The sequence below is a fragment of the Mustelus asterias genome, chromosome 29 (genome assembly GCF_964213995.1).
Source record: "Mustelus asterias chromosome 29, sMusAst1.hap1.1, whole genome shotgun sequence".
Taxonomy (NCBI): domain Eukaryota; kingdom Metazoa; phylum Chordata; class Chondrichthyes; order Carcharhiniformes; family Triakidae; genus Mustelus; species Mustelus asterias.
In genome coordinates, this window is record NC_135829.1 from 12,693,179 (window position 1) to 12,712,932 (window position 19,754).

The 19,754-nt window shown below is 47.4% G+C and overlaps 2 protein-coding genes across 2 annotated transcripts in view; both read left to right on the forward strand.

Moving 5' to 3' along the window:
• Positions 1-2,517, forward strand: part of LOC144480449 (meiotic recombination protein REC114-like) — a 67,173-nt gene extending 64,656 nt beyond the window's left edge. The window contains exon 6 of the mRNA XM_078199880.1: positions 2,142-2,517. Coding sequence (XP_078056006.1) covers positions 2,142-2,306 — 165 coding nt within the window. The 3' untranslated portion in view covers positions 2,307-2,517. The remainder of the gene's footprint in view (positions 1-2,141) is intronic.
• A 9,677-nt stretch (positions 2,518-12,194) lies between these two features.
• Positions 12,195-19,754, forward strand: part of LOC144480537 (dual oxidase 1-like) — a 142,312-nt gene continuing 134,752 nt past the window's right edge. Inside the window, exon 1 of the mRNA XM_078200103.1 lies at positions 12,195-12,375. The gene's annotated coding sequence lies outside the window, so the exon portion shown is untranslated. The remainder of the gene's footprint in view (positions 12,376-19,754) is intronic.

Sequence of the window (19,754 nt, forward strand, 5' to 3'; positions counted from 1 at the left end):
ATTGAACTGAACAGACCTGCCTTTCCCATGACACCATCCAATTGCAAACACAAGAGATGTAACACTTTCCCTTTTACCCTCGCTCCTCACCATCCAAGGCCCCCAACACTTCTTCCAGTGATTCACATGCAGTTCTTTCAATTTAGTATACCATATTGGCTGTTCGCAATGTGGGTCGAGATTCTCCAGATATCGCGCCACTGCTGCCAGCGAGGACGGAGAACTCGGCGCTCGGCCAAAACTCTGTCAATTGCTGCGGGACGGGAGAGTCCCAGCCGGGGACAAGGTCGGCCAAATCTGGCCGTGCTCTCCTGCACATTGGGGAGACCAAACACAGATTGGGCGATCCCTTTGCGGGACACCTACATTCAGTCCGCAGGTGTGACCCCCCTCCTCCCCCCGAGTTTTCAGTTGCTTGCCACTTTAATCCTCTATCTTGCCCATCTCTATCCTGGTGTGGAGATGCCGGCATTGGACTGGGGTGGGCACAGTAAGAAGTCTCACAACACCAGGTTAAAGTCCAACAGGTTCATTTGGAATCATGAGCTTACGGAGCCAAAAGAGAAAATGCTGGAAAATCTCAGTCTGTAAGGAGAGAAAAGAGCTGACGTTTCAAGTCCAGATGACCCTTTGTCAAAGCTCATTATAAAGCTATTATATGAGTTTTCGGAGTGCTGCTCCTTCATCAGGTGACTCACCTGATGGAAGGAGCAGCGCTCCAAAAGCTCGTGGTTCCAAATAAACCTGTTGGACTTCAACCTGGTGTTGTGAGACTTGCCTCTATCCTGGACCTGCTGAAATATTCCGTAAAGGTCAACGCAGGAACGCATCTCATGTTTTGATTAGACATGCATGGCACAGTGGATGGGCGGCACGGTGGCACAGTGGTTAGCACTGCTGCCTCACAGCGCCAGGGACCCGGGTTCGATTCCCGGCTTGGGTCACTGTGCGGAGTTTGCACATTCACCCCGTGTCTGCGTGGGTTTCCTCCGGGTGCTCTGGTTTCCTCCCACAGTCCGAAAGATGTGCTGGTTGGGTGCATTGACCATGCTAAATTCTCCCTCAGTGTACCCGAACAGGCGCCGGAGTGTGGCGACTGGGGGATTTTCACAGTAATTTCATTGCGGTGTTAATGTAAGCCTACTTTTGACAATAAATAAATTTTAACTTTAGACACTTTGCAGTGTTTGGACTTGGCATTGAGTTCAACAATATCAGACTCAGAATATTGATATTCTATTCCGTCCCCGCCCCCTCCGGCTGCCAGCAAGAACGGAGAATTTGGCACTCGACCAGCTCTCCATTCACTGCAGCGGGATCAGAGAATCCCAGCCGGGGGTGAGCTCGGGGAATAAAAACATAGAAGATAGGAGCAGGAGGAGGCCATTCGGCCCTTCGAGCCTGCCCTGCCATTCATCACGATCATAGCTGATCATCCAACTCAATAGTCTAATCCTGCTTTTTCCCCATAACCTTTGATCCCTTTCACCCCAAGTGTTATATCCAGCCGCCCCTTGAATACAATCCTGGTCTACATTTCCGCCTTCCTTCAGCTCTGTAGATTGGCCCTTGACCTGGAAAGTTAACTAAGTTTCCCCCTCCACAGACGCTGTCTGACCAGCTGAGAAGTGAAACCTTTAACTTTCCTGCAACCTCAAATTAAAAATCAGAGTTAGTTTTGGGGGTTTTATTAATATAACTGGCGTTCTGGTTAAAAGCTACAGAATCGTAGAACCCCTACAGTGCAGAAAGAGGCCATTCGGCCCATCGAGTCTGCACCAACCACAATCCCCACCCAGGCCCTATCACTGTGACCCCACATGTTTACCCTGCTAATTCCCCTGACACTAAGGCGGTCAATTTAGCATGGCCAATCCACACATCTTTGGAGTGTGGGAGGAAACCGGAGCACCCGGAGGAGGAAACCCACGCAGACACGGGGAGAACGTGCAGACTCCACACAGACAGTGACCCAAGCCGGGAATCGAACCCAGGGTCCCTGACGCTGTGTGGCAGCAGTGCTAACCACTGTGCCCACCATGCCGCCCCTCAAGAAGCTTGAGGGAGCATAATTCAGTGGCAGACATTTTTAAATCCATTAAAATAGCCTCAATTCCATAAGTTGAGTTTTTCTTCCCTAGTCAATGTTGGGAGCTACATCACCGAAGCTGCCATTGGCCTATCAGCAGTCAGCATTGAACGCAGAGGAGTTGGGTCCTTTCTTGCGACTCTGTCTCCTGGATCAGAGTTTCCCGGCGTTCGTGGAACAGGTGGAACAGGAACTTAAGAAACTGATTGATGAGTGACCAGGACGCGACGTTTGGCTTTTCTCCAGTTGGCGAAGATCCAGATTTAGATGCAAAAGGAACTTGCTTCAAATTGCATCAACCTTTATTGATTCATCCTATGTTTGAATTTCCTCTGGACAATATCTCTGTGGTAGCACTGTCTCCATTAAACATTTTGATCAGTAGTTTTCCGGAACCTTAAACAATAATAAATTACTTGATCAACTTAAGTCTTGATTTATTCATTTTTAAGTCAAATTCCACCACTTTAGAACCATAGAATCCCTACAGTGCAGAAGGAGGCCATTCAGCCCATCAAGTCTGCACCAACCCTCTGAAAGAGCATCTTAATCTTACTCTGCAGCCCCCCCCCTGCAGAGAAGAGGGGAATCTTATTCAGGCCCACCTATCCCCATAACCCCTTGTCTTTACCATGGCTAATCCACATAATCTGCACATCCTGGGATACTCAGGGGCAATTAGGCATGGCCAATTCACCTGAACTACACATCTTTGGACACTAAGAGGCAATTTAGCAATGCCAATCCACCCACCCTGCACATCTTTGGACACTAAGGGACAATATAGCATAGCCAATCCATCTAACCTTCACATCTTGAGACACTAAGGGGCAATGTAGCATAGCCAATCCACCTAACCTTCACATCTTTGGATACTAAGGGGCAATATAGCATAGCCAATCCACCTAACCTACACAACTTTGGATACTAAGGGGCAATATAGCATGGCCAATCCATCTAACCTTCACATCTTGAGACACTAAGGGGCAATATAGCATAGCCAATCCATCTAACCTTCACATCTTTGGATATTAAGGGGCAATATAGCATAGCCAATCCATCTAACCTTCACATCTTTAGACATTAAGGGGCAATATAGCATAGCCAATCCACCTCACCTTCACATCTTTAGACACTAAGGGGCAATATAGCATGGCCAATCCATCTAACCTTCACATCTTTAGACATTAAGGGGCAATATAGCATGGCCAGTCCTTACCCTGCAAATCTTTGGAGTGTGGGAGGAAACCCACGCAGACACGGGGAGAACGTGCAGACTCCATACAGACAAGGTCACAATTGAACCCGGGTCATTGGTGCTGTGAGGCAGCAGTGTTAACCACAGTGCCGCCCATTCAAAGATATGAAGGAATCTTGGAATGAACATCTGGGATCAATGTTGTGCAAAGATAGCCTGAAGGTTGGAAGATTTATACTTGAGAAATACTTTTCAGAGGGATAAGAGTAACAGCAATAAATCTCCAATGAAATTTAAAATGAAACCTTTGAATAACTTACTTTGTTATTGTGATCAAGGAAGAGTATTGGTTGCTCTGCAATCTATTACAGGAGGAGGAAATGTAATTACTGTTGGAATTTAGCAATTCTTCCTTTTCACTTGGATCAACATACGGTTTTGCCAAACAAAGGCATGTTGCCATCAGCTCTTGCTGCATTCATTGCTGACAGGACTGACCATTGTTTAATGGTGGCATTGGGCCAGACATTGCTGTGAAGGTGGGCGTGGCGGTAGACTGTAAAGGAGATTTTTTTTCCACTCTGCACTAACATCACAATCGCTGGGACACTGGAGTGGTAACAGCGGAGTCACGGGGCCAAGAAGTGGTGTATTGCCCCTTAGTATCCAAAAATTGCCCCTTAGTGTCCAAAGATGGACCGTTTTTAAAAAAGTATATTTTTATTCATTCGTGGGACATGGGCATCACTGGTCCATATTGTCCATCCCTAATTGCCCTTGGTGGGCAGTTGAGAGTCAACCACATTGCTGTGGCTCTGGAGTCACATCTAGGGTAGACCACGTAAGGACGGCAGATTTCCTTCCCTAAAGGACATTACTGAACCAGATGGGTTTTTCCTAACAATGGTTTCATGGAGATCAGTAGGTTTTTAATAACAGATATTTTATTGAACTCACATTACACAATTTGCTGTGGCAGGATTCGAGCCCTAGTCCCCAAAGCATTAGCTGAGTTTCTGGATTAATAGTCTAGCGATAATACCACTAGGCCATGGCTTCTGGGTTGGAGTCACAGATATTGCATGGAGAATGATCAGCTTAATATAAGCTAGGTCCATTCAAAAGTCTAATAGCAGCAGGAAGAAGCTGTTCTTGAGTCGGTTGGTACATAATCTCAGGCTTTTGTATCTTTTTCCCAGCGAAAGAAGGTGGAAGAGAGAATGTCCGGGGTGTGTGGGGTCCTTGATTACACTGGCTGTTTTTCCAAGGCAGCGGGAAGTGTAGACAGAGTCAATGGATGGGAGTCTGGTTTGTGTGATGGACTGGGCTACGTTCACAACTCTTTGTAGTTTCTTGCGGTGTTGGACAGATCAGGAGCCCTACCAAGCTGTGATATATCCGGAAAGTTGTTCGTTGAATGTGAACTACATGAAGTGGTAAATTAACATTGTAACGTGTTTAAAGTTTATTCATTATTGCCACAAGTAGGCTTACATTAACATTGCAATGAAGTTACTGTGAAAATCCCCTAGTCGCCACACTTTGGCACTTGTTCAGGTACACCGAGGAAGAATTTAGCATGGCCAATGCATCTAACCAGCAAGTCTTTCGGACTGTGGGAGGAAACCGGAGCACCCGGAAGAAACCCACACAGACACGGGGAGAACGTGCAAACTCCACACAGAGGGTGACCCAAGCCGGGAATTGAACCCGGGTCCGTGGCGCTGTGAGGCAGCAGTGCTAACCACTGTGCCACCGTGCAAAAATATACAGAATGACTATTGGCCCCATTGTGTCAGCCAATGAGTTGGAGGCAGGACAAGCCTCATGGCAGGATTGGCCAAGCACATTTAATCTTACAGTGGGGTTGATTTGCTTTGCAAAAAAGTCTATTTTAAATATAATCGAACATAGATACCCAGCAAGCAGAATCTATTTCACCAGAATCTCCATGAACTGCAGCTGAGCCCATGACCAAAACTACGACAGATACTTCCGATAAAAACGCGATTCCTTCTCCATTACAATGCAATAGTGGAGGACAGTTTCATGGTACAAGTTGATCATTTCTTCATCAAAATGGGGCGGCACGGTGGCACAGTCATCAGCACTGCTGCCTCACAGCTCCAGGGACCCTGGTTCGATTCCTGGCTCAGGTTGCTATCTGTGTGGAGTTTGCACGTTCTCCCTGTATCTGCGTGGGTTCTCCGGGTGCACCGGTTTCCTCCCACAGTCTGAAAGATGTGCTGGTTAGGTTTATTGGCCATGCTAAATTGATGCTAGTGTCAGGGAGATTAACAGCGTAAATGTGTGGGGTTATGGGTATAGCGCCTGGGTGGGATTATTGTTGGTGCAGATTCGATGGGCTGAATGGCCTCCTCCTGTACTATAGGATCCTATGATTCTTTCATCAAAATGCAGTGAGTAGATAATAGTTACATGGTGCAAATTAAAATTCCAGCGATGTACAGCTTGATTGATGATGGAATTATCCATTTAACTCCATTCTATGGACTATGTGGTGTCATTATTTGCAATCAAAAAATGTAAGTAGGGATAATTTGAGGATCTCACCAGAACATCAAATCATAAGAAAATACTAGCATTCTTTACATAGGGATAACTACGGTGGCACTGTGGTTAGCACTGCTGCCTCACAGCACCAGGGACACAGGTTCAATTCTGGCCTCGGGTGATTGTGTGGAGTTTGCACATTCTCCCCATGTCTGCGTGGGCTTCCTCCGGTTTCCTCCCACACTCCAAAGATGTGCGGGTTAGGTGGATTGGCTGTGCTAAATTATCCTCAGTGTCCAAAGGTGTGTGGGTTCGGTGCATTGGCCATGCTAAATTGCCCCTTAGTGTCCAAAGATGTGTGGGTTAGGTGGATTGGCCATGCTAAGTTGCCCTTAGTGCCAGGGGGTTTTGAAGGCTAAATAGGCATGATTATGGGAATAGGGCCTGGGTGGGATTATTGTTCGTGCAGGCTTGATGGGCCGAATGGCCAGTTCTGCACTGTGATCCTATGATTCTATGATATCAGAGAACCAATTGCCCGAGATCTCTCAAGCCTGCATGCTGTGCAGATCTTGCAGTCCCTTGACGTTCAATGGAATCACCATCACCGAATTGTCCATGATCAACATCCTGGGGTTGACCAGTGACCAGAAACTGAGCTGGACCAGCCACATAAATACTAAGCAGGTACTTAACAGATCAAAGGCTAGGAATCCTGCAGTGACTACCTCACCTCCTGACTCCCCAAAGCCTGTCCACCATCTACAAGGCACAAGTCAGCAGTGTGATGGAATACTCCCCACTTGCCTGGATGGGTGCAGCTCCAATAACACTCAAGAAGCTCGACACCATCCAGGACAAAGCAGCCCCGCTTGATTGCTAACCCTTCCACAAACATTCAATCCCTTCACCACCAATAAACAATGTACCATCTATAAGGTGCACTGCAGGAACTTGCAAGGCTCCTTAGGCAGCGCCTTCCAAACCTACCATCCAGAACTACTTCTCCCAAAGGGTTGTGAATCATTGATCATAGAATCCCTACAGTGCAGAAGGAGACCATTTGGTCCATCGTGTCCGCACCAACCACAATCCTAGGCCCTATATATTAACAAATTATCCCCACATATTTACCCTGCTAATCCCCTGACACTAGGGTCAATTTAGCATGGCCAATGCACCTAGCCCACACATCTTTTGGAATCTGTGGAATTCGCTACCCCAAAGTGCGGTGGAAGCTGGGACAGTGAGTAAATTTAAGGAGAAGTTAGACATTTTTAATGGGTAATGGGTTGAAGGGTTATGGGGAGAAGGCAGGAAAATGGGGATGAGGAGCATGTCAGCCATGATCGAATGGATTCGATGGGCTGAATGGCCTAATTCTGCTATTATATCTTTTGAATTTATGAGTAGAATAAGAGCAGCAGACACATGAGAACACCACCGTCTGGAGGTTCCTCTCCATGTTACTCACCATCCTGACTTGGAAATATACCGGCTGTTCCTTCACTGGGTCAAAATCCTGGAATTCTCTCCATAACAGCCAAAGAGCTGACGTTTTGAGTCCAGATGGCGTACCTACACCCCAGGGACTGCAGTGGTTCAAGAAGACAGCTCACCACCACATTCTCAAGGGCAGCGAGGGATGGGCAATAAACGCTGGCCTAGCCAGTGATGCCCACGTCTGGTGAAGTCATTTTTTTAAAAAATGGACACAGTCTGAGGAGTTCAAAGAATCCTACAGTGCAGAAGGAGGTCATTCGGCCCATCAAGTCTGTTCCAACCACAATCCCACCCAGGCCCTATCCCCATATATTTACCCTGCCACTCCCTCTAACCTAAGCTTCTTAGGACACTCAGAGCTAATTTAGTATGGTCAATCAACCTAACCAGACAAGTAAACAGTTCTGAACACCATCACATCCCCATTTCTTACAAAAGCAAATTACTGCGGCTGCTGGAATCTGAAACCAAAAGAGAAAGTGCTGGAAAATCTCAGCAGGTCTGACAGCATCTGGAAGGAGAGAAAAGAGCTGACATTTCGAGTCCAGATGGCCCTTTGTCAAAGCTTTGTCAGACCTTTGACAAAGGGTCATCTGGACTCGAAAGGTCAGCTCTTTTCTCTCCTTACAGATGCTGCCAGACCTGCTGAGATTTTCCAGCATTTTCTCTTTTGGTTCCCTATTTTTCAAGTTGGAGGGGAGGTCATTGATGGAGCAGCTGAAGATGATTGGGGGCAGGATGTCCCCTGCAACGTGTCTCCTGCCAATACAAAATGGCCACCTGCGCACGCACACTGGTCCGTGCTGACATCACTCCGCGGTGTCCCTGTCTGCCAGAGAGCTTTTTTTTAAAAATTAAAGTTCGAAGCAAAATCAGCAAAGGTTAAGAAAGCAGCCCTAGGAAAGGAAAGAAGTGAAACAGTCCGAGCAAACTGCAAACGTCCGAACCTAAAGTCTCTTCTCAGAGTCACTCGCATCTCTTCGCAAAGAACTGATCCCTCTCCCAGCAATGGGAACAGATTTCAGGTAGAGTATACACTTCAGATGCCCAAAGAACAGATACTGCTTGGTTTCCTTATCCAAACATTGAAGTACTCAGACTACCCAGTGTGTGATTTCCCTGCCTCACTCAACCGGTGACCGGAAAATCCCGCCCAAGTTCAACGGACCTTCCTATTGTCCGCCCCTGGCCCGCGCCAATTCCCGTGGCGGGTGGGGCTGTACAATTCCAGTGTCCATGCCTGTCAGATCGTGATTTGAATGAAGATAAAGTAGGAATCCTATTCGTTTTGTTGGAGGCCATTTCCATGATAAATCATACACATTCTACCCCAACTATCAGACAGTGATATTAAGACTACCGAGTGTTTGAAACACTAGAACATGCATGATGTTGGTGTAATAACTCCACGGAGGTGAAAGTCCCGTCACCAAGTTACTTTATTTACACCATACATCTGTACACAGCCAGCTCTCCAGTTGGCCCCTGCTGAATGCAGGCTGGGAGTCTGACACACCTGCTTTAAATAGGGAGCATGAGGCTCCCTGATTTAACCATCAATTAGGACTCATCAGGCAGTTCATACCCTAGCAAGACAACCTCATTAGCCTGGCTGAAGTCATCACACTTGGCAACAAATGCTGCCCATTCCCTGAGGAAATCCGGCAGTGATGCCCTGGGCTAAGATGATTGGTCTCCCACAACAATTTCTGTCTCCCTTTATGCGAGGTGTAACTCGAACCAGTGGAAAGTTACCCACCCTGATTGCCGTTGACTTCAATTCTGCTGGGGGCTCCTCCAACGATCTGCGGGTTAGGTTGATTGGCCATGATAAATTGCCCCTTAATGTCAGGGGCATTAGGAGGGTAAATATGTGGGGTTACGGGGGATAGGACCTGGTTGGGATTGTTGTCGCTGCAGGCTTGATGGGCCAAATGGCCTCCGTCTGCATTGTTGATTCTATTACCCTCGACGCCACACTCAGTCAAGTGTCAAGGGCAATCACTCTCATGCTTTATAATAATGTTAAGGGCGGAGTTTTGACCAGGGCAACAGCTCTTCAACACAATCCAGGCAATCTTATCCACCCCGATGGCAATGCCTCAACTCAATAGCACCCCCAGTGGACAGTCAGCCTAGACTTTTGTGCTCTGATGTTTCCTGAGTGGGACTTGAACCCAGAAGGCAATCCCTTCAGAATTCAACTTGTTTGTCCACATTATTTTTTTTTTATTTGTGGGACATGGCGTCACTGGCTGGCCAGTATTTATCGCCCATCCCTAGTTGCCCTTGGAGGGCATTTGAGAGTGGCTCTGGAGTCACGTGTAGGCCAGACTGGGTAAGGACAGCAGATTTCCTTCCGTAAAGGACATTAGTGAACCAGATGGATTTTTCCAATAATGGTTTCACGGTCATCAGTAGATTCTTAATTCCAGATATTTTTTATTGTATTCAAATTTCACCATCTGCCGTGGCGGGATTCAAACCCAGAACATTAGTTGAGTTTCTGGATTAATAATCTAGCGATAATGCCACTAGGCCATTGCCTCACCATAATGGTTCTACAGGCCAAAGTGGTATCCAATCCGGGGATCAATGAGCAGGTAATTGTGGAGTGTCACTTGATAGCAGTATCGATGACCCCACCATCACTTTGCTCATGACTGTGGGGGCAAACATTGACCAGATTGGATTTGTCCTTGCTCTTTATGGACAGGACATACCTGGACAACTTTCCATCTTGTTAGGTAGAACAGCTTGGCTATGAGTTTGACTGGTTCTGGAGCATGGTACTATGGTCAGTACGATGGTCAGAATGTTGTCAGGTCGAATCCCACCACGGCAGATGGTGAAATTTGAATTCAATAAAAATCTGGAAATAAAAGTCTCATGATGACCAGGAATCGATTGTCAGAAAAACTCCATCTGGTTCACTAATGTCCTTTAGGGAAGGAAACCTGCCGTCCTTACCTGGTCTGGCCTACATGTGACTCCAGACCCACAGCAATGTGGTTGACTCTTAAATGCCTCAGGGGTGGGCAATATGTCCACATCCCATGAATTAAAAAAAATTGACCAAGGTTGGAATATTCCTGCAGCTGGGAATTCTCCAATCCCGTCACTGTGAGTGGAGATTTGGCTGAGTGCCGAATTCTCCATTCTCACTGGCAGTGGAGCGTGTGAGATCGGAGAGTTCCAGCCCAGATAATGCTTTATAATAATATTAGTTAAGGGCTAAGTTTTGACCAGGGCAACAACTCTTCGAAACAATCCAGGCAATCTTATCCACCTCAAACACAATGCCCCAGCTCAACAGCACCCCCAGTGGACAGTCAGCCTCGACATATGAGCTTTGAGGTTTTCTTAGCAGGACTTGAAACCAGAACCTTCCGAATGGGAGGCAGTGATCATAGAATCATTATATCCTCGCTGTGCAGAAGGTGGCCATGCAGCCCATCGAGTCTGTACTAACAATCCCATGATGTGGAGATGCCGGCGGTGGACTGTGCTAACAATCCCATCCGGACCCTATCCCAGTAACCGCACGTATTCACCCTATTAATCCGTCTGACATGAAGGGACAATTTAGCATGGCCAATCCACCTAACCGGCACATCTTTGGATGAAACCAGAGCACCTGGAGGAAACCCACACAAACACGGGGAGAATCATAGAATCCCTACAGTGCAGAAGGAGGCCATTCAGCCCATCGAGTCTGCACCAACCACAATCTCACCTAGGTGCTATTCCCATTACCCCACATATTTACCCTGCTAATCCCCTTGACATGAGGGTCAATTTAGCATGGCCAATCCACCTAACCCGCACGTCCTTGGGACGTGGGAGGAAACCGGAGCACCAGGAGGAAACCCACGCAGACACGAGGAGAACGTGCAAACTCCACACAGGCAGTCACCCGAGGCTGGAATTGAACCCTTGGCGCTGTGAGGGGTGTTGGACTGAGCTACAACAACAACTGGGTTATCGTCGCAGCACTTTACACAAGGTAAAATTCAATAATTGTTCAATGGGCTGAGAATACGGTTGAATCCCATAAACATCAATGACGGGGGGCGGGGGGGCGGGGGGGGGGGGGGGCTGGCGTCACGGTGGCACAGTGGTTAGCACTGCTGCCTCACAGTGTCAGGGACCCGGGTTCGATTCCCGGCTTGGCTCACTGTCTGTGTGGAGTTTGCACGTTTTCCCCGTGTCTGCGTGGGTTTCTTCCGGGTGCTCTGGTTTCCCTCCCACAGTCCAAAGATGCGCTGGATAGGTTGATTGGCCATGCTAAATTAACCCTAGTGTCAGGGGGATTAGTAGAGTAAATATGTGGGGTTACGGGAATAGGGCCTGGGTGGGATTGTGGTCGGTGCAGACTCAGTGGGCCGAATGGCCTCCCCTGCACTGTCGAGACTGATTGTGAAATTCAATAATTAGTCAATGGGCTGACAAGATGGGTGAATCCCATAAACACCAATGAGATGCCAGGTCGAATAATCCGAGCATCTGTTTTTTGGTGTTATGGATTGTGGGGTTAATAACCGGGGCACCAGGAGAACTCGCTACCCTTCTTTGAAATTCAGCCCAGAAAGTTGGTACGAAGTGGGTAGCGGAATTGGTTCAGTGAAGCAGAAAAACGACTGTTGCACAAAAGAATTAAAAATGTTCCAAATTTGGCAGGAAGTTACTGGCTCTGAGACAGGGTCTCATTTTTTGGCACGCAGTGAATTCAGAGGAAGTCTCACAAAAAAAAGTCTCACAAAAAAAGATGGATTAACACATTCGATGCATTCTTTTGTTGTCAAGTCACAAAGGGGTGTGCCTTATAGGAATCATTTTACTAGGGATTTAGTGACTCCTATAAGGAGTGTTTCTTTGATGTCACAATACAGTCGCTGCAGATTTCAAATCACCCACTTGTTCCTCCTGACCCTCTTTTGGAAGGAATATAAATAAGCCCAGAGCAAATCGTTCTTTATCAACTTTTATGTAACAAATAGGAGCGAGCTCACCGTCCGATGTTGGCAAAACTCTGGAATGCGTAACAGATAGCAAACAACTTTTCACAAAGGTACGTTCCTTTCACATTTTCAGGCTGCTTTACAATTCTTTTGATTCCATTATATTTAATCATTATATTTAACCTGTAATGTCATAAATTAAGACTAAATTCTTCAGCAAAGTCTGAGATTCACATGCAATGTAAAAGTTACATACCTAAAATTGATTTATTATAATCCAAATATATACATAACAAAAATAATGTACATATGTAGAGTTGGTATGAATGGGAATTGGTATTTTAACTCATTAACTGACATAGAATCCTACAGTGCAGAAGGAGGCCATTCAGCCCATCGAGTCTGCACCGACCACAATCCTACCCAGGCCCTATCCCCATAGCCCCATGCATTTACCCGAGCTAGTCCCCCCTAACACTAAGGGGCAATTTAGCATGGCCAATCCACCTGACCTGCACATCTTTGGACTGTGGGAGGAAACCCACGCAGACACGGGGGAGAATGTGCAAATTCCACACAGTGAACCAACCCAGGAATTGAACCTGGGTCCCTGGCGCTGTGAGGCAGCAGCGCTAACCACTGTGCCACCGTGCCAGTTCGATAGGGAATGTATATATTGTTCAAAATGAACTATATATTAGTGTCACGAGTCGGCTTACATTCACACTGCAATTAAGTTAATGTGAAAATCCCGTGCCTGTTTGGGTACACTGAGGGAGAATTTATCACGGCCAATGCACCTAACCAGCACGTCTTTCACACTGTAAGAGGAAACCAGAGCACCCGTAGGAAACCCACGCAGACACGGGGAGAACACGGAGCATGGCCAATCCATCTAACCTGCACAGCTTTGGACTGTGGGAGGAAACCGGAGCACCCGGATGAAACCCACGCAGACACGGGGAGAATGTAAAAGCTCCACAAAGACAGTCACCCAAAGCCAGGAATCGAACCCGTGTCCCTGGCGCTCTGAGGCAGCACTGCTAACCACAGTGCCACTGTGCTGCCCTTGTGAAAATTTTTAGTCTTATTCATCTTTCTCTCTCGCTGCGTTGTTCCCTTTCTCCCGTCATCTGCTGCCTTCGATCTACTTATATTCATTCTCTCTATCTCATGTCTTGATCTTTTGTTTCCAATTTCCAACAACTCCCAATCATGTGCTCCTGCTGTTTCCACATTTATTTGCCTCTACTCTTTACCGCTCTTCATTTTCCCTGTCTTTCCCTTCCTTTCTGTCTCTCTCTCTCTGTCTGGAAAATGGGATTAGTGTAGTCAGATCTTTATTGACCCGGTGTAGAAACAATTGGCAGAATGGCCTCTTTCTGCATTGTAAAGGTCTTATGAATCTTTTCATGTCTACCCATTTTAAAGGGAGTTAGTGGGTGGGAGGACTTTATCGTGGGGATTGATCTGGCAAATTGTAAGTGGCTAGCACTGCTGCCTTACAGCGCCAGGGACCCTGGTTCAATTCCGGTCTTGGGTGACTGTCTTTGTGGAGCTTTTACATTCTCCCCGTGTCTGCGTGGGTTTCCCCCGGTTGCTCTGGTTTCCTCCCACAGCCCAATACTGTGCAGGTTAGATGGATTGGCCATTGCTAAATTGCCCCTTAGTGTCCCTAGATGTGTATGTTAGGTGGATTGGCCATGTTAGATTGCCCCTTAGTGTCCCTAGATGTGTATGTTAGGTGGATTGACCATGGTAGATTGCCCCTTAGTGTCCAAAGACGTGTCGGCTAGGTGAATTGGCCATGCTAAATTATCCCTTAGTGTCCAAAGATTTGTATGTCAGGTGGATTGGCCATGCTAAATTATGTTTTAGTGTCCAAAGGTGTGCAGGTTAGGTGGATTGGTCATGCTAAATTGTCCCTTAGTGTCACAAGATGTGTAAGTTAGGTGTATTAGCCATGCTACCTTGTCTCTTAGTGTCCAAAGATGCTTAGGTTAGGTGGATTAGCCATGCTAAATTGTCTCTTAGTGTCCAAAGATGCTTAGGTTAGGTTGATTAGCCATGCTAAATAGTCCCTTACTGTCCAAAGATGTGTCGATTAGGTGGATTGGTCATGCTAAATTCTCCCTTAGTCTCCAAAGATGCATAAATTAGGTGGATTAGCCGTGGTAAATACATGGGGCTACAGGGATAGGACAGGGAGTTGAGCCTTGGTGAGTTGCTCTTTCGGAGAGTCAGTGCACACACAATGGGCCAAATGGCCTCCTTCTGCACTGTAGGGATGGCAAATGTGGGCGTAAAACTGGCATTGTAAACCAGCCACCCCATATAATAATAAGCACCTGATTTTCATTGAATTTGATCTTAATGATGAACAGGCAGTTTCTACAATGGAAAGCTGAGCTCCTGTTTTATACTCGGGCAGTGAGTTGGAAACCTACACCATGGTGACAGTCTCGGTGCAGCGGTAGCAATCTCACCTCGAAGCCGCAGCCAGGACTTGTGCCCATATTTCAGATATTTGAGTGCAGGACTAGAGGAATGTTGCATTGTCAGATGTGCCACCTAAAGGTTAAGCCTGAAGACCTCTTGACCCTTGATTATCCTTCAACCAACATCAAGAAATAAACTTGCTTGATGCCATTTGTGAGGCTTTGTTTTGTGCAAATTGTGTATGACGTTTGGCTACATTGCAACTGTTACGGTCAGGAGGAAGTTTTATTTAAACAGCACTAATTTCTCCTTTCTCTGCCCATTTCTAAACAGAAAGCTTCTTTGATTTTCTTCTGCCTTTATTAGCATTAATTAGCAGTGACATATTTCCCAACCCTTTGGTTTTCGACCAATAACCCCACAGCAAACTCCAGACAGGATCAACTCAAAGGGTTAGTTTATTTGCGCACACTCAAATCACGGGGACATGGTTGCAACACTGCCTGCTTTGCATTCGTACAGTAAAGTGAGGGGTAGAGAAAAGAATTATAATGCGGAGACCGCAGAGAAAAGGAATACTGGGTGGAATTGTCCCCAAAAGATTTCTGATGGCAAGGATGATTGAGTGATCCAATGCGCTCCCGCATTGCAATCTTCCCACACACAGTCACTTATTTGGAAAGTTGGGAGTTCTGCGTCGGTACTGGGGTGCGGGTGGAGGTGGGGAGCATTGGGGCCTAAATATGCCAGTGAGCCCGGCTTCAGAGCGCCTGGGCACCCTTTTGCAAGTGCAAGATCTCACAGTGCATGGGGACACCCCCTCCCTGCTCCCACAGACATCGGGACCCCTTCCCCTCATTGGTGGCATGTTCCCCCACCCACTCCCTGACACGGGTCGGTGGCATCCAGGCATCGGTGCCTCCCAAACGGACCCTCTGTCTGACCTGCATCACATGACCCCTGACATGCCCCCTATCGCATGACCCCCGACATGCCCCCATCACATGACCCCCAAAATGTCCCCATCACATGACCCCCAACATGCCCCATCACATGACCCCCGACATGCCCCCATTACATGACCTCAGCATGCTCCTCCCACAATGACCCGGACATGCCCCATCACATGATCCCCAACATGCCCCCATTACATGACTCCAGCATGCACCTCCCACTATGACCCGGACATGCCCCATCACATGACCCTCGACATGCCCCCATCACATGACCCTCGACATGCCCCCATCACATGACCCCACAATGCTCCTCTCACCATTACCCTGACATGCCCTCATCACATGACCCCCAACATGCCCCCCATCCCATGACCTCTGACATGCCCCTCCACCATCATAGCCAGCTTCTTGATCTACCCCTCCATGACCTCTCCCGTCAGACCCCACCGTGGCCCCCCTCCCCTGTACAGCCCCCTGTCATGGCCTTCACTCAGACCCCACCCCCTTTGCGCTGCCCCGGCACACTCATGCCAGTCTGACCTCCCACCGAAGAGATGGGAACATTCCGGGAAGGGGATCGATTACATGTCGAACTGGCTAGTGAGATTGAAATCCGGTCAATCTCATGCTAATCAGCCTTCCGCCCTTTCTGGGTGCGATCAGATTTGCGCCATTGGAAAGGGACCAGGACAATTGCAAACTGTTTCACGCTGATTTCAAGGCTATTTCCCAGATCGGCACGGTTTTTGCCAGGTGCAGCGATGTACGAAAATCGCCTCCATTGTTTCCAATGGGATCTAGTGCCCAGAATCAATGGCCAGTGAGATATTCCTTTACGGAGGTCGGTAGGTTGAAAACTGATGCTGTATAATTCACTTCTGGTGGTGTTGACTTGACACAATGAGATAGACATGCAGAGTTGAGCCTTGGTAAGAACCTCCAGCAGAAGCAAGGAAAATGGGGCCACATGTCCAACCTGGGCTGGAGCTCCTTGTCCATGAGGCTGTGGGTCAAATATAAAAAAAGCAGAGTGAAACTATGCAGTTCATTAAAGGCAATATTACTGATTGCACAAGCCTGAAGCCTATGTCACATGATTCCCACCTCTCCACTCTATCTTTGACGCAACGTGGGAGTAATTTTCCTATCCCGCCCATCACGGGAATCGTAGTGGGCGGGACAGGACCATACAAAGGTCCGTTGACCTCGGCTGGGATTTTCCAGTCTTCGGGCGAGTGCGATCAGAAAATCCCACCCAGGATATTTATCCGTTGTCTGGACCCCCCGGATTGTTAAATGTCTTGAACATTGAGAATTGAAAGGAAGGTTGTGGGGCCCTTTGTCTCAGCGGATGAGCTGACTCCTGGGCTATGAAATGCAGATGGCCTTTGTATAGCTGCCTGAATTTAATCTGTGCCGCATACAGGGGGGATGGGAATGAGAAAAATGTCAACCATGATTAAATGGCGGAGCAGACTCGATGGGCCGATTGGCCTAATTCTGCTATGTTTTATGGTCTTATGGTCTGTGACTCTTTAAGAATAACGTTATGTAAGTTTCCCCAATATTGACAAGTAGCTTCTTTTGATTGGGGTCATAGGCAGACATGGATTGGGCCCTTTTGGTTCTTTATCCTGTCTGAAACATTTATTGATAGCAATGAGCATATAGCATCATAGAATCCCTGCAGTGCAGAAGGAGGCCATTCGGCCCATCTCATGTGCACTGACAACAATCCCACCCAGGCCCTGTCCCCGTAACCCCACATATTTACCCCGCCAATCCCTCTAACCTACCCATCCCAGGACACTAAGGGGCAATTTATCATGGCTAATCAACCTAACCCGCACATCTTTGGACTGTGGGAGGAAACCGGAGCACCCGGAGGAAACCCACGCAGACACGGGGAGAACGTGCAAACTCCGCATTGACAGTGACCCAAGCTGGGAATCGAACCCGGGTCCCTGGAGCTGTGAGGCAGCAGCGCTAACCACTGTGTCACTGTGCCGCCCTATTACAGTTTTTACAACATCAGAGCCTGTTTGATGATGCCCAACGTAATGATACATCCACACTTCCACCAACTCTGCCCCCTACTGTTTATTTTTAATATCAATATTGGACTCAAATCTAAACCAATTCATCTATGTACTCCCTCACTAAAGTGTCCTCTCGCCGAGGTACAAATCTATAATATCACCTTCTCTAAAGGTCCTGATATTGGAGGAAACTGTTAAAGATGAGAGGCACTGATTAAGCGCTCAGTAAAGAAAGAACAATCTTCTTTCCATAGAGTCTTCTGGCACCAGAGGACGTTCCAAAGATCTTTGCAATTATTTAAGGACTGCTGCACATTGCTGTGTGTGAGACTAAGACATCGCCCTATATTTCTTTTCATAAAATATATATATATGGGCACTGCTGCTTCACAGTGCCAGGGACCTGGGTCACTGTCTGTGCGGAGAATTCCCGTGTCTGCATGGGTTTCCTCCGGGTGCTCCAGTTTCCTCCCACAGTCCGAAAGACATGCTGGTTATGTGCATTGGCCGTGCTAAATTCTCCCTCAGTGTTACCCGGACAGGCCCCGGAGTGTGGCGACCAGGGGATTTTCACAGTAACTTCATTGCAGTGTTAATGTAAGCCTACTTGTGACACTAATAAATAAATAAGTAAAAGAAACTCAGGAGCCAGCTGTAAAGGAACGCTGCTTTCTTGCACAAAGTAAAAGCGAAACAGAAACACAAGCTTGTGGGTGAACACATCCAGGTCCCAACCGGGATGTTACAATAATGGATCCGCTCAGGGGCCTGCTTTACACAGGGCTCGTATTTACGGGTTCCACCGGGTAAGGTAATTACCAATCACTCGGGAACTCGTATTCTGTGAGTCCCACTGAGAGGTCAAGCAGGGATTCCCCATGTAAGTCATGGGGTTTATCACAGATGCCATCAGGTGAATGGCAACGCTGTTGATAGGCACCCCAAGCATTGTGTTGTTTGTGGGGGGACAAGCCTAGGAAAATGCAACTGTCAACAAAAATGAGACAAGGCTGGATACGAAATAAGTCCCAAACCTGTTGTTGACAGGTTTATAGGAAGGATGTGATTGCACTGGAGGGGGTGCAGAGGAGATTCACCAGGATGCTGTCTGGGATGGGATATTTATTTTATTCATTCGTGAGACATGGGTGTCGCTGGCTGGCCAGCATTTATTGTCCATCCCTAGTTACCTGAGGGCAGTTCAGAGTCAACCACATTGCTGTGGAGTCACATGTAGGCCAGACCGGGTAAGGATGGCAGATTTTCTTCCCTAAAGGACATTAGTGAACCAGATGGGTTTTTCCGACAATGGTTTCATGGTCATCAGTAGATTATTAACTCCAGATACTTTTTATTGAATTCAAAGTCCACCATCTGCCGTGGTGGGATTCGAACCCAGGTCCCCAGAACATTAGCTGAATTTCTGGATTAATAGTCTAGCGATAATACCACTCGGCCATCCCCTCCCCATAATTTATGAGGAGAGGTTGGATAGGCTTGGGTTGTTTTCGTTGGAGCAGAGAAGACTGAGAGGTGACCTGATTGAGGTGTTCAAGATTATGAGGGGCATGGACAGGGTGGATAAGGAGCAGCTGTTCCCTTTCATTGAAGGATCAGTCACAAGGGGACATGGGTTCAAGGCGAGGGGCAGAATCTTTAGGGGGGGGGATGGAGGAAAAACTTGTTTACCCAGAGGGTGGTGACGGCCTGGAATGTGCTGCCTGGAAGGGTGGTAGAGGTGGGTTGCCTCACATCCTTTAAAAAGTACTTGGATGAGAACTTGGCACATCATAACATTCAAGGCTACGGGCCAAGTGCTGGTAGATGGGATTAGGCGGGAGTTCAGGTGTTTCTCTTGTGTCGGTGCTGACACAATTGGCTGAAGGGGAGGTCATGCCTGACAAATCTGTTAGAGTTCTTTGAGGAGGAAACAAGGAAGTTAGATAAAGGAGAACCAGTGGACGTGATTTATTTAGATTTCCAGAAGGCCTTTGACAACGTGCCACACAGGAGACTGTTAAATAAGTTAAGAGCCCATGATGTTCAGGGTAAGAT